This window comes from Dermatophagoides farinae, chromosome 4 (assembly GCF_024713945.1).
Source record: "Dermatophagoides farinae isolate YC_2012a chromosome 4, ASM2471394v1, whole genome shotgun sequence".
Taxonomy (NCBI): Eukaryota; Metazoa; Arthropoda; class Arachnida; order Sarcoptiformes; family Pyroglyphidae; genus Dermatophagoides; species Dermatophagoides farinae.
This window is the reverse complement of record NC_134680.1, coordinates 367,026-380,424: the sequence shown is the minus strand read 5'-3', so window position 1 is coordinate 380,424 and position 13,399 is coordinate 367,026. Positions and strand designations below refer to the sequence as shown.

Here is a 13,399-nt window from a genome sequence, read left to right as displayed (position 1 = left end):
TCGAGCTCTACCTCTCTCTCTCTTTTTCATCACAATTGAAAATACAAAAAAATGAGATAATCATAAATGACGTTACATCAAAAAAAAATATTCTTTGGTCCACGTGATTTTGAAATTTTTTTTTTGTTGTTTGAATTGAATTTTTTGTTTTTTTGATTCATTTAGACGAAAATAAATGGTAAGTTTTTCATTTAATTCCATGATTGTAAAAAACTATCTGTCTGTGTGTGTTATATGTTTTTGTTTTTGACAAAGCGATTTTTTGTTCGTTCCATTTCATCATTATCATCATCATTATTCTATCGTTGTTGCCGGCCATTTTTTTGTACGAAAATTTTGCATCAAAAAATTAATTGTTTTCCACAATTTTCAATCACCAAATTGCCTTCGAATACAATGAGCAATTCAACGATGACAACAACAACAACAACAACAATGGGCAAAATAATTTGGCCACCCGATTCAGTACGTGGAATGCGTGATTTAAATCGTGATCTATTTCGTCGAATTGTACGAATACCATTTGTTGTTACCGATATCAACAATATAGATACAGTTGGTCAATTATTACGGCCATATTTTCTTAAAATCAATCAATTCAAACCGATACAAGAATATGAATCATCATCGTCAAATGAAAAAAGAAAAATATTTTTGAATCCCGATCACTCCGAACTATTCGAATCATTAATCAGCGATCTAATAGAACATCAATTTTTATGTCGATTAACAAAAACAACGGAAGAATTCATTGGCCATGAAGAAATTGAACTAAAATATGAACATTTTAATCATCTAACGATATTTCGTTCAATATTCGATCATAATAATGAATCTAGCGACAACAGCAATCCAGATTTTTCACTTTCCGGTTTCAGTACAATTGGTCACATCATTCATCTGAATCTTCGTGAAAATTTGTTGCCATATAAAAAACTTATCGGTCAGGTAATTAATGCAGTTAATCCAAAAATTGACACTTTTCTGAATTTTTTTCCTTTTGAAAGGTTCTACTTGATAAAATCAAAGGTTGCCGTTTAGTGGTGAATAAAATCGATATAATCGATACAAAATATCGTAATTTCGCTATGGAAACATTGGCCAGCGATGATGATCCATCCGTCACTACGGTTGTCGATACGACAGAATGTAATGTACGATTTCGTTTTGATTTTGCTGATGTTTATTGGAATCCACGTCTTAGTCATGAACGTACATTGATTCTGAAGAAACTGAATCGTGAAATTGATCACGTTTATGATGTGTTTGCTGGTGTTGGTCCATTTGCTGTGACGGCAGCAAAACTTCGAAAATGTCAATGTCTAGCAAATGACCTAAATCCAGCATCATATCGTTGGTTAAAGGAAAATGTACAATTAAATAAAGTTGAACATTTAGTCCGTTGTTTCAATCAGGATGGTCGTGAATTCATTCGTAATCAAGTGAAAGAAGATTTAATCAAACAAATTCAATCATTCGATGGTTCCAACATTAATCGTCAACATCATGTAATAATGAATCTACCGGCCATGGCTATTGAATTTCTCAATGAATTTAATGGATTATTATCATCGATTCGTGGTGATGAAAATTATCAATATGAAATTCCATTTCTACGTATACATTGTTATTGTTTTCTCAAAGGCAAAGCTGAAGATTCTGATCAACTTTGGAAATTGGCTAGTGAAAATCTTGGTCATACAATTTCATCTGATAATATTGAAGAATTACATGAAGTTCGTAAAGTTGCACCAAATAAATTAATGTATCGACTTAGTTTTCGTATTGATAAGAATATTCTCTATGGACGAACATTCAATAATGATAGTGATGGTGATAATGGAAATGAACAAAAAATTCGTTCCGAATCAAATGTGATGAAAAGATTAAAAGTTAAATAATCAATTTCTGTAAATTTTTTTTTGTAAATAGAAAAAAAAATGTCGAAAAAATTTCCAAAAAATAATCGTTCAACAAATAGTGGGGGCGGTACATCCAACAATAAAAGCCGCAGTAATAGCAGTAATAATTTCTTCAAAGTTGATCCAAAACGAGCAATAAAAGCAAAAAAGAATAAAGCAAATGTTAAATATAAAAATGAAATGAACCATCAAGCTGTTGTTGAATTGAATAGAAATTTGGATTACATACGAAAGAATCGAAATTCGTTTGAAAAAATTCAGGTATAGAATTTTTTTTTGTTTTTCAGATTCAATTTTCAGATGAAATTCATTGATGTTTTTTTTGCACCAGAAACCGGAAAAGACATTCATCAATCCAATGGCCATTTATAATACGAATGAAAATAATCATCAATCATCATCGTCATCGAAAACAGCAAATGATCTAAACGATGCAATCGATAGATTGTCCAATTTGTAAACTGTCAAATCATCAATTGAATGCAATTTGAAATGAAATGATGAAAAAAACGCCTTTTTTCAAAAAAATGATGAATATTTTTTTTGCCCTCCATCCATAGATGACGTGTTTTTTTCTGGTTGTTGATTTTTATTTTGTATGAGACAAATAAAAATAAAAAAAAATTGATTTACTTTTTTGCTGTTTTAAGGTTAACACCAAAACAATTTGATTCTGTAATGCGCGTTTTTTTTGATTCCTCCTTTTTTTTCTTCATTTTATTATTCCCACTGTTTTGACGATGATGTGATGATATCAATCGAAATGTGAATTTTATTGAATTGTTAAAAGATTTGGTGGTGGTTCGTTTATTTTTTTTTTTGTTTAGTGTGTGTGTATGTATGTGTCTGATTTTTGTTCATCATTCCATTGTTCGAATCAATAGATAGATCATAATAATAAATTTCATCATAGATCATCGATGGCTTGTATGGATTTTTCATTTGATTCAAGAATTCGTAAAAAATATGTTCCATTAATTAATCAACAGGTAAAGAATCAGGATACAGCTTTTTTGATGGAAAATTAATTAATGATTTATTTGCATTTACAATCAATTAGAGATATCTACGCCATGTAAAACGTATTGCTGCCCGTAATTTATTTATTCCAGAACCATTATTACGATCTAAATTACGATTATTTGGTGAAAATAATGATAATATTGTCGATGATAATGCTGAGGATGAAACACGATTATATTCCAGTTTAAATATTTCATTCTATTATACTATACATTATCCATTCATTCGAGAATGTCCTAATCATCATCAAAGTGATCCTTCATCACGATTAACCAATGAAATCCACTGTGGTTGTAATTGTGGACGATTATTATATCGTAGTGAATTTCTCATGAATAATGTTTGTGTTTTTTTTTGGTAATTATTTTTCTTTTGTCTAATTCTGGTTTCTAATTCTTAGAATCCATCATGGAAAGGTCTAGATGGCTCATCACTTTGTTCACCATCAATTTCACAATTTATTGTTCGCGTTTATTTCGTTCGAATGGATCAAATACCATCGTCGAGGTTGATTAGAAATTTAACGAATAAAATCAAAGATCATCATGATCATCAATGTCAAGAAAAATATGAAATGGATGATGAAATTGGTACATTATTTCTAGAATGGAATGTAAATCTAACTGGTCTGCTATATATTGGTGAAGAATTTCCAAAAGATCGACGTCTCACTAGAAATTCAATAATATTTGGTTTTGCTGAAGGTTTCTATACAAGTGTATGTTCTGTGGCCAATGAAACACTGCTTACACATTCAATGCCACCAAGTGAAAGTTTACAAATTACCGATTTCCATATAACTCGTGATTCATATTGTTTAAATACATTGATTCGAATACAAATGGTACAATGTATAATGCAAGCAACAGCTACACAATCGCAGCTAGAAAAATCATCATTGGAAGATGAATTAATGAAATTTCGTCAGAAACAAGAATTACAATCAGATATTGAACGGATGAAAACATCAATTGAATTCTTGACAATCATAGCTGAACGTCGTCGAAAACGATTACAAAAATTACAACAAGAAATGGCCACAATTGAAGAAAAATTATGTGAATATAATATGGACATGTCATCGAATGTTCAACTGTTGAAACAGGAATTATCATTACTTAGTGAATTACGTTCAATTAAATTACCGGAAACCGTAAGAAAATTATCTCAAATACGATCGGCACTTGTTTATCATCGAAAATCATTGGCAAGAAAATTTTTCTCCCATATTTATCCGATTGTTCCATTTCCAGATGGTAATGGTTATTCAATAAATTGTATCCATTTGCCTAGTGCTCAACAAATGGATCATCATCAATTGAAAATGATTTCCATCGGCCTTGGTTATGTTGCACATCTTGTCTATTATCTTTCAATCGTATTGGATGTATTTCTTTTTCATCAGGTAAATGAATTTTAGAATGTTTTTTTTAGTAAAAAAATTTTCAACTATTTTTATCTACCTCACTCACTTATAGATAATACCATTTGGTTCAAATTCTTCGATATTAGATCTCTATAACAGGCTATTACCACCTAATGATCGTATCGTTCCATTATATCCAAAATCTAGATCAAATTTAAATATAAAATTCTTTAAACATGGTTGGCATCTATTGAATCGTAATATTGTATTTTTACGTCAATCAATGGGCATTGATGATTCGATCGATTTAGCGTTAACATTATGTAATTTATATTCATTATATCGTAAACGATTTGCCTATGATAATTATAATGATGATAATGATGATGATCATCAAAATAATGACGATAATGATTGTCATTTCACAAATGATGATACAATGAATCGTTTCAATATATATTCACCATCAATTATCGTCGATTCATCACGTTCAAATTCACAACGTTTACATAGCCTCCACCACGATAATGATGTTAGATTTGATTTGGATGATGAAAAACTTTTACGTAATATCAATGAGTAAGTACCAGAAATCAATCGTGTTGATCAGTGATTAATTTTGAATTTTTTTTCAAAAAGAGTAAAAATCAACGATATAATGATCGATACATTATGGAAAGAAGTCGAACAAATGACACTACAATCGATGAAAATGAATTCACAATCTACTTCAAAGAAACAACAATCAAGAAATTCACAACAACAGCCACCATCAACATCTGCAATGGTAGCTATCGTTGAAGAACAAATCAAAGATATTATCATTAAACAACGGCAACAAAAACGTCAACAAAATTCAGAATTACTAAGTCAACTGTCATCATCATTGTCATTTTCACGTGCATCATCATCATTCGATATATTGACACCCAATTCAATACGTTCATCTGTGATATCTACATCATCACCACAGGAAATTCTTCGTCACCAACGGCGACGATTTAGTACAACAAATCAACCAACATTATCATCATCATTTGGTTCAAATGGTAGTGGTGTTGTTGGTGATCATCATCATCATCATAATAATTCATTATCATCATCATCATCATCATCATCAACGTTTCGTATAAATACCGGTCATCATTGTGCATCATCATTATTATTTCAACAATTTCATTCAATACGTAGAATTCAAAATCAACAAAATCAGCAACAAGCTAGTGCATCAAATAATAATAATCATAATAATAATATAATTTCGATTGGTCCACAATCATTACCATCATCAATGAATCATTCATTTTTACATCCAACAAAAACGACAACGACGGTGACTAGAACAATACCACAATTACCACAATCATCATCATCATCGGTGTTTAATAATAATCTATCTTTCTCATTAGATAATGGTCTACATAATCTGATTGGTAGAAATCATCATCGTTTATCGATTGATGATCACCATATTCATCATCGGAGACAATTTGATTCAATATCCATTGTTCATGATGATGATCAAAATATCGTTGATGATGATGGTATTACATTCCTTATGGATCGAAATTCAAAATTATTACATAATAATCATCAACAACAACAACCAGAACGACAGGAAATCGATAGAACAATTCATAATAACGATGATCATTCAACTTAGCTATACTATTTTTTTTGTTTGTTTGTTTGTTTATTTTATCAATTTGTTTGTTATCAGTTTGTTTACCTTTTACTCTTATTACACGAAAAAAAATGATGATGATAATGAAGAAGAAGAAAAAAAGATTCTAAAACCATAAATGTGATATTTTGAAATAAAGAAATATATAAAGAACTGAATGATTATCATCAATGTTTTAAATCATCATCATCGAATTTAAAATTCGAATCCAACATATGAAAGTGCTGCCATCTTTTAACGGAAAAAGAAACTATTTATTGATTTTCCTTTTTTTTGAATTTGGATTGTAAAATTTTTTTTTTTTCTATATGTATAAATTATTTTTATTTTATTATTTCCATTTGGAATAAAATCATCATTACATCTATTTTTTAAATAGAAAAAAAAATTACAAACAAACAAATCAAATAATGCAACTATTAATGGTGGTGGTTTTATGGACAAAAAAAAAAATTCTGTGGCAGAAATAAAAAAAAAATATTTTTTTTTTTTTGGCCTATTTCACATACACACACAAACATACACAGAGTCAAAATTGTCCGTCAAAATCATTGTTTGTCTTGTTCGTATTAGCGATGATAATTTTATGGACAAAAAAAATTTTTTTTTTTTTGATAATTGTTGTTGTTGTTGTTATTTTTATTTTGTAGAAAAACAAAAGGGTTAAAAAGACGATGTTTTTTTTGTCATCAAATGTTTTGATTGATGATTGTGTAAATTGATGATGTGATGGTTGGTTGGTTGGTTGGTTGATTTGTGATCACGATTGATATGATGACAATGATGGTGATGAAATTTTTTGTTTTTGTTTTTTGTTCTTGAATATCATTTATTATTATCATTTACATTTCATCATCAATTCAATCGATCTAATTCCACTTTATTATTGCTACGATGATTTGATGACGATGATGATGATGATGATTGAAATTTTTTGCAATCTCTTCACTTGATTTACCTTTGGTTTCTGGTAGCATACATACAACAAATATTATGCTTACAATGGCCATTGCTGCGAATGAAAAAAATGTGCCTTCCGTAGTGAAAGTATCTTTGAGTAATTCAAAATTTTTTGTAATTAAAAATGCACATGTCCAATTGAATGCAGTTGCAATGGCACTGGTCATAGCACGTGAATCGGTTGGTGTAATTTCGGCTACCATTAACCAAGGAACCGGTCCGAAACCGATTGAAAATCCAATAATAAATACGACTAGACTGACTAATGGTAACCAGCCAAGACTTTTTGCCGTATCCGGATGTTTATCGGCAAGATAATAATATACACCTAATGCGGCTAATGAAATAACATGTAATAGGGCCGAACTGCCGAGAAGGATTTTTCGTCCAAGACGATCAACAAGTGAACTACCGACACCAGTAGCAATAACTTGTGAGACACCAATAATAATCGTTGCATATTTTGGCTCGATTGAACTTCCGGCTTCAGAAAATATTGATGTAGCATAGAACATTACGGCATTAATACCGCTAAATTGTTGGAACAACATCAACAATAGTGACAATATGAATGGCATTAAATGTGGTCGACGACTGTAGCTGCTGAATTTAAACTCATCACCTTGTTTATCAATTTCAGCTTGCTGTAACATACGTATCTCTTGTTCGGTATCACTATTGGAACCACGTAATCGTCGTAATGATTGTGTTGCTTCAGATACTTTGCCTTTTGACATTAGCCATGATGGACTTTCAGGCATGAAAAACATACAAATCATCATTATGATTGTCGGTATCATTGATACACCGGCTAATGGACGCCATGTAATAAAAGCTCCAAATAAATAGACAAGAAGGATGCCGATTGTGACGAAAAGCTAGAATAGAAAATCAGATCATATATTCGATAACAAAAAAAAAAAAAATAAATAAAAATATTACCTGAAAACAAGCACCAATCATACCACGAATATCGATGGTTGAAATTTCAACCACATATGACGGTGCAGTACCGGAAAGTAAACCACAACTAATACCACAAACAACACGGCCAACAATTAAAAGTGTAACATTTTTGGCTAAAACCAATAGTACCCAACCAATTGTGAATGGTATTCCATAGATAATAAGGGCTTTTTTACGTCCAAAAAATTGTGATATCGTACCGGAAAATAGTGCACCACACAATGCACCTAATGTCATACTCGATCCAATCCATGTAATTGCATCTTTATCAGTTTTATCATCTAATTTTGGTTCACTACCATCTTCAGCCATTGTTATTAATGCTGGTGCCGTCCAACCAAGTACTAGACCCATGCCTGTTTGATCAAAAAAAAAAAAAAAAAATTTGAAGTTCAAATTTCAAACTCGATTGAAAAATAATGAAACACATACCTAATGCACCAAGTAATGCAGAAACGGCAGCCAAATATAATGTTAACGATGGCTGTTGTTTAATACGTGGACGATTACTTTCTGAATCCATTGATGCTATTTTTCGTTTATTATTTCGATGATTATTATCGTCGGTGGACGTTGTCATCGGAGTGATCACCACTGATGATGTTGTTGTCGATATTTCAGCTGTGGTTAAATAAATCTGAACCAGTAGTAATAGTAGTATCAAGACTTGAATATGATGCGGCCGTTAATGGTGACCTGAAAAGATGAAAGAAAATGAAACAACAACAACAACAACAAAAAAATTCAATTTTCACAATTACCAAAAAAAATGGATTAATAAATGGCCAGAAACAAACAAATTAAAACTAACTGGCCAATAAATGCAAAAAACAACAACAACAACAACAGCAACAAAACTTGAAATTCGAATGGAGAAAAATTTTGTTTTCGTTCTAAGAAAGTGAGAAAGAAAAAACCAGATTTTTCTTTGTTTTTGCTTTCTGTTGTTTCTCTTCTTCACAGTTTTCTTTGAACGAATGAATGTCTCATGTGTTTATTATAATCATTATCATCATCATCATCATCATCATCATTATTTAGGTTTCAAGTTATTCAGTTCGGCAGTAACGAATGGTAATTTAAGATGTATAAGATGTATATGGCCAATATATAGACAAAAATATTCAACATTTAGATTATCACAAACAAACACACACACACACACACACACACACAGAGACGGAGCAAATCAAAAAGTTCTTTTTTCAATGAATCTTTCGTGTCTTCTTAAAAAAAAACTGCCACCACCACTATCACAACAAATCGAATATGTCTAAACCACATACACACACACTCATATATAATAACACGAAAGAATGTGGTTAAGAGGAAGTATATGAAAATGGATAACAGCAAAAAAAAATACAATATTTTCAATGTTAAATATATAATAATAATAATAATAGTTTTTGAATTGGAATATTGAAAAAAAAACTGGTAATAAGAGAGGTATTCCCTGCTGCTTACTGCTGTAGCTGCTGCAATTTGGTAAAATTTTTTTTTCTTTTTATTTGTTTGAAGTAGTAGACGCATCTTGTAAATACCAACGGAAATGTATGTGTGTGTGGTAATAATATATTCTTTCTATATATGATATGACATGACTTTTTTTACTGTTGTTGTTGTTGTTTTTGCCAAAAAAAAAAAAAAAAAAAATAAAAACAAGCACACAGATGACATTTTGTTTTTATTCTTCTTGATGATGATGATGATGATGCAATCCTGATTCAAGAATTCTCAATCATAAGACCTATACTATATATGGGGTAAATGTCAAGACAAACAAACAAACAAATTCTGTTCGAATCCGAATGTTTTTTTTTGAATTTTTTTACGGAAACTTTTTTCTTAGAAAAACATTTTTTTTTCTGAAGAAATTTTTCGCTCCATACCTGCTACCATGAATAGAATCCGGTAATGAATTACGAATTATATTCAATGTTATCATGATTAAATGTTTTGATAATGTTGGCATCGATATCGATAATGATGGTGTGGATGATGACGATGACGATGATGACGATGATGATGATGATGAATGATTATGATAATGATTATGGATGAATGACATTTTTTTTTGTTTTTTATTTTTCAATAAACAAAACAAAATAACAACAATAGACCATATGGTAAAAACAAACAACAAAAATAATTGCCATCATCATCATCATCATTGCCATAATGAACATTTTGAAATCTGAATAATTTTGGATAATGATGATGATGATGACAATTACTCGAATCATTCGAATCGAATGATTGGAATCGAATGAATGGAAATCAGCATGATTCGAATCTGTATAGTTTTGATTCGAATTCATTGCGAACATTTTTTTTTGGTGTTTTATTCTCGTGATTCTAATTCTGGGATTAATTGTGTTGACAAATTTTTTTTTTCATTTGAAACAAATTAATCTCTTTCTGGTTGTGAGCTATATGAAAAAAAAATTATTATTCAATTTTCGATCGATCTGTGAAAGTGAAACGACCTTTTTTTGCCTGTTTGCTTTCTCTCTCTTTCTCTCTCTCTGGAACACTATTATCGACAAGGAAGTTTAATTTTTTTTTCTTTTCTGTTTGAAAATAAATCATCGATTTTCATCATCGAATTTGTGTCTGTGTGTGTGTAACGTTCATGACCACTTGAATTTATTGTCACATTTGGAGATGAGTAAAAAAAAAAATTTTTTCAAATCATCAACAATCGTCAAATGATGATTCAAGTTAAGTTTACTTTTCTATATATAAAAAAAAGGAAATTGAATCATACTTTATATAAACCAGTGATTCCCAACCGGTGGTTCGCGAACCCCTGGGGGTTCGTGGGATATGCAAAAGGTAACTTTGTATGTACTAGAATTTTGTAAAGAAAAAACCCCCGGGGGTACGCGAAGAAAAAAAGGTTGGGAAACACTGATATAAACAAACGAAACACAAAATTTGCTTCATCACCATTTTTTTCTTTTTGATTATCAATCAGAATTTTTTTTTGTTATTAAAACGATAAAAATAAATGTCACACAAATACAATACCCTTTGTTCAGTGGTGAATTTATCGTTTTGGTTTTGTTTTGGAAAAACAGCAACATGAAATGAATCAAATCAAATGATGAATGTTTATGAACAATGATGATGATGATGATTAACGGTTTTTTTTCAGAGAAAGAAAAGATTGAAATCAACAATCACATTATAATACACAAATATAATGATGATGGCTATATATACTATAGAAACAGGTTTCAATCAATAGCTTTTTTCATCATTATCAACTTTTGAAATTTTTTTTTTTTTTTTTTTTTTGGTTTGATTTGATTTGATTAAATCTCAACAAAAATCCATTGATATTACCTTGAAAGAAACAAAAAAAAAATACTTGAGCATCTTCATCATCATCGTTTATTTAGATTTTTGGATTTTGATATGGCTAAAAAAACCAAAAAAAAAACAGATAAATTTTTTTTCTAGTGAAAATCAACGACCTATTAATGAATTATATTTGTCCTGATGCTAATCAATTGAATCAAATCAATCACATGGTGGAAAGATTATGATTTTTAATCTCTAAATACTGGAAATTTAAAAAAATTTTCAAAAAAAAAAAAAAATTCCTTTCACACACTTTTAAATGATTTTAACATTTTATCTATAAATACTTTGAAGTGGATCACTTATCAAATTTAAAATTTCAATTAACGTTGCCTGTTGAGGATTTTCACCATCCATCTGTATCTTTTAATTTTTTAAATAATGTTTGTAATTTTAATCACAATTATCATATTTATACTGATGGTTCAAAATTGGCCGGTCATGTTGGGTGTGCAGTTGTGATTTTTCCTGCTAATTCTAATCAATCTATTGATATTTTAAAATTTCGTTTGGCTGATTCATGTTCCATTTTTCAAGCTGAATTATTTGCAATCTATCAAGCATCTGAATGGTTAAAAAGGAATAATCAATCCGCGAAAATCTTTATTGATTCATATTCTGCTCTTCTTGCTTGTTGTTCAAGTAAAAGTAATGATTTATTGGTTCATGGTATTCAATTAAATTTGGTTGGAATACATTTTTGTCTTCAATGGATACCTTCACATTCTGGCTATCTTGGTAATGAACTGGCTGATCAACATGCAAAAGATGCTACAAATCTCTCTTATATTTCGTATGATTTTTGTCCAGTTTCCTTGGCAAAATATTTTTTGAAAAATATAATGTTTTATTATTGGGATAATCGCTGGAAAACAAGTAGAGATGGAAGTGTTACAAGACGCTTCTTCCCGTCTATTTATGATCGTTTATCATACTATATTGATCTAAATTTTACTTTAGTTCAATTTTTATCCGGACATGGTAAATTTCGTCATTATTTATATAATATTGGGTATTCTACTGACTCATCGTGCTGGTGTGGAATAGATACTCAAAATTCTATACATTTAATTTGCTATTGTCAACGATTTGCGAGTCCTCGTTTCCAGATTGAGAACCGGTGTGGTTTATCTTTACATGAAGAGACCTTGCCGATTTGGATTACAAAATTTCCTGTGCAATTATTTGAATTTTTATTATTGATATATAAATGTTTATAATTTATTATTTTTGTATATAAATTTTTATCCCTATTTATAAAGGTATAGGGGTTTATTTCTATAATAAAAAAAAAAAAAAAAAAAAAAACTTTGAAGTATTACCGATCATTATCCGCTATTATTGGCATTACACAACAACGACGGGTGTAAATATAAATCGAAATTTATTATTTGCCAAGAAATGTTCACAATAAAATGAAAACAAAAACATCAAAAAAAAACAAAACAAAAAAATTTATGATGATGATGAATGATGATGACAAGGTCAAAATAGAATCGAATGTTTTTTGAAAGAAAGGAAAAGAAAACATTCGAATTGTCTCTTTATCAAGAATTTTTTTATTTATAGTTGAAAAAACTTACCTTGATTTTATCAATTGACTTTTAGCGGTAAAATAATTTGAATTTTGTGATTCATTACCACCATTACCGATGATGATAATGTCATGATTATTATCATCATCTTGATGATGATGATGATTATGATGGCTTTGTTGTTGTTGTCGACGGCGGCTGCGATGTTCTCGTTGTTGTTTTTGTATAAGTTTACCATCATCATCTTCATCATCATGATGATGATGAACATCATCCATGTCATAGATATCAATGTCGTTCAATGTTTTCTGCGGTTTATTCATCATCATTGCTGTATTAATGTTTTGTACAATTTTTTCTGGTTTTGAATGAATTGATGCGTTTTATTTTTGCCTTTTTACAATCTCAATAATCAAATGTCACCAACAATATCTCATTTGATTGATTCGAAATCATTTCATACACTGAATGAATGGAAAAAAAACATGACAACCAAGCGATCGATCGATTGACCATATCAATCAATCATATTGGATGGATTCATTTATAAAAAAAAACCTCGCAATTATCAGTT

The 13,399-nt window shown here is 29.9% G+C and overlaps 3 protein-coding genes across 7 annotated transcripts; 2 read left to right on the top strand and 1 right to left on the bottom strand.

The window, feature by feature from the left end:
* Positions 1–76: 76 nt before the first annotated feature.
* On the top strand, positions 77–6,146 carry LOC124491271 (uncharacterized). The gene is made up of 7 exons (XM_075730850.1): positions 77–178; positions 1,933–2,183; positions 2,254–2,911; positions 2,983–3,285; positions 3,346–4,350; positions 4,424–4,890; positions 4,951–6,146. The coding sequence occupies exons 3-7, from the start codon at positions 2,843–2,845 to the stop codon at positions 5,972–5,974; spliced, it is 2,868 nt and encodes a 955-aa protein (XP_075586965.1). The 5' UTR covers positions 77–178; positions 1,933–2,183; positions 2,254–2,842; the 3' UTR covers positions 5,975–6,146.
* LOC124490632 (tRNA (guanine(37)-N(1))-methyltransferase) lies at positions 397–1,890 on the top strand. Its single transcript, XM_075729916.1, has 4 exons — positions 397–948; positions 1,008–1,482; positions 1,645–1,833; positions 1,886–1,890. The coding sequence occupies exons 1-4, from the start codon at positions 397–399 to the stop codon at positions 1,888–1,890; spliced, it is 1,221 nt and encodes a 406-aa protein (XP_075586031.1).
* Positions 6,147–6,287: 141 nt separating the features above from the next.
* LOC124490896 (facilitated trehalose transporter Tret1) lies at positions 6,288–13,373 on the bottom strand. 5 transcript variants are annotated; one of them, XM_047053468.2, is made up of 4 exons: positions 12,874–13,373; positions 8,354–8,617; positions 7,898–8,277; positions 6,288–7,833 (listed from the first exon to the last, which is right to left on the bottom strand). In XM_047053468.2, exons 2-4 carry the CDS (start codon positions 8,499–8,501, stop codon positions 6,865–6,867), a joined length of 1,497 nt encoding a protein of 498 aa, XP_046909424.2. In that variant the 5' UTR covers positions 8,502–8,617; positions 12,874–13,373; the 3' UTR covers positions 6,288–6,864. The 5 variants fall into 5 exon arrangements, with proteins under 5 accessions (XP_046909424.2, XP_075586973.1, XP_046909421.2 ...); XM_075730858.1 differs by lacking the exon at positions 12,874–13,373 and adding an exon at positions 10,955–11,145; XM_047053465.2 differs by lacking the exon at positions 12,874–13,373 and adding an exon at positions 9,814–10,395.
* Between the last annotated feature and the right edge of the window lie 26 nt (positions 13,374–13,399).

Coding starts and splice junctions, on each gene's coding strand:
- LOC124490632 (XM_075729916.1), top strand. CDS start 397: ATGAGCAATTCAACGATGACAACAACAACAACAACAACAATGGGCAAA. Junction 949..1,007: donor ATAAAAAACTTATCGGTCAG/GTAATTAATGCA, acceptor TCCTTTTGAAAG/GTTCTACTTGATAAAATCAA. Junction 1,483..1,644: donor ACAAATTCAATCATTCGATG/GTTCCAACATTA, acceptor GTTTTCTCAAAG/GCAAAGCTGAAGATTCTGAT.
- LOC124491271 (XM_075730850.1), top strand. CDS start 2,843: ATGGCTTGTATGGATTTTTCATTTGATTCAAGAATTCGTAAAAAATAT. Junction 2,912..2,982: donor TTCCATTAATTAATCAACAG/GTAAAGAATCAG, acceptor ACAATCAATTAG/AGATATCTACGCCATGTAAA. Junction 4,891..4,950: donor CTTTTACGTAATATCAATGA/GTAAGTACCAGA, acceptor TTTTTCAAAAAG/AGTAAAAATCAACGATATAA.
- LOC124490896 (XM_047053468.2), bottom strand. CDS start 8,501: ATGACAACGTCCACCGACGATAATAATCATCGAAATAATAAACGAAAA. Junction 8,278..8,353: donor TGCATTACTTGGTGCATTAG/GTATGTGTTTCA, acceptor TTGATCAAACAG/GCATGGGTCTAGTACTTGGT. Junction 7,834..7,897: donor TGATTGGTGCTTGTTTTCAG/GTAATATTTTTA, acceptor TTTCTATTCTAG/CTTTTCGTCACAATCGGCAT.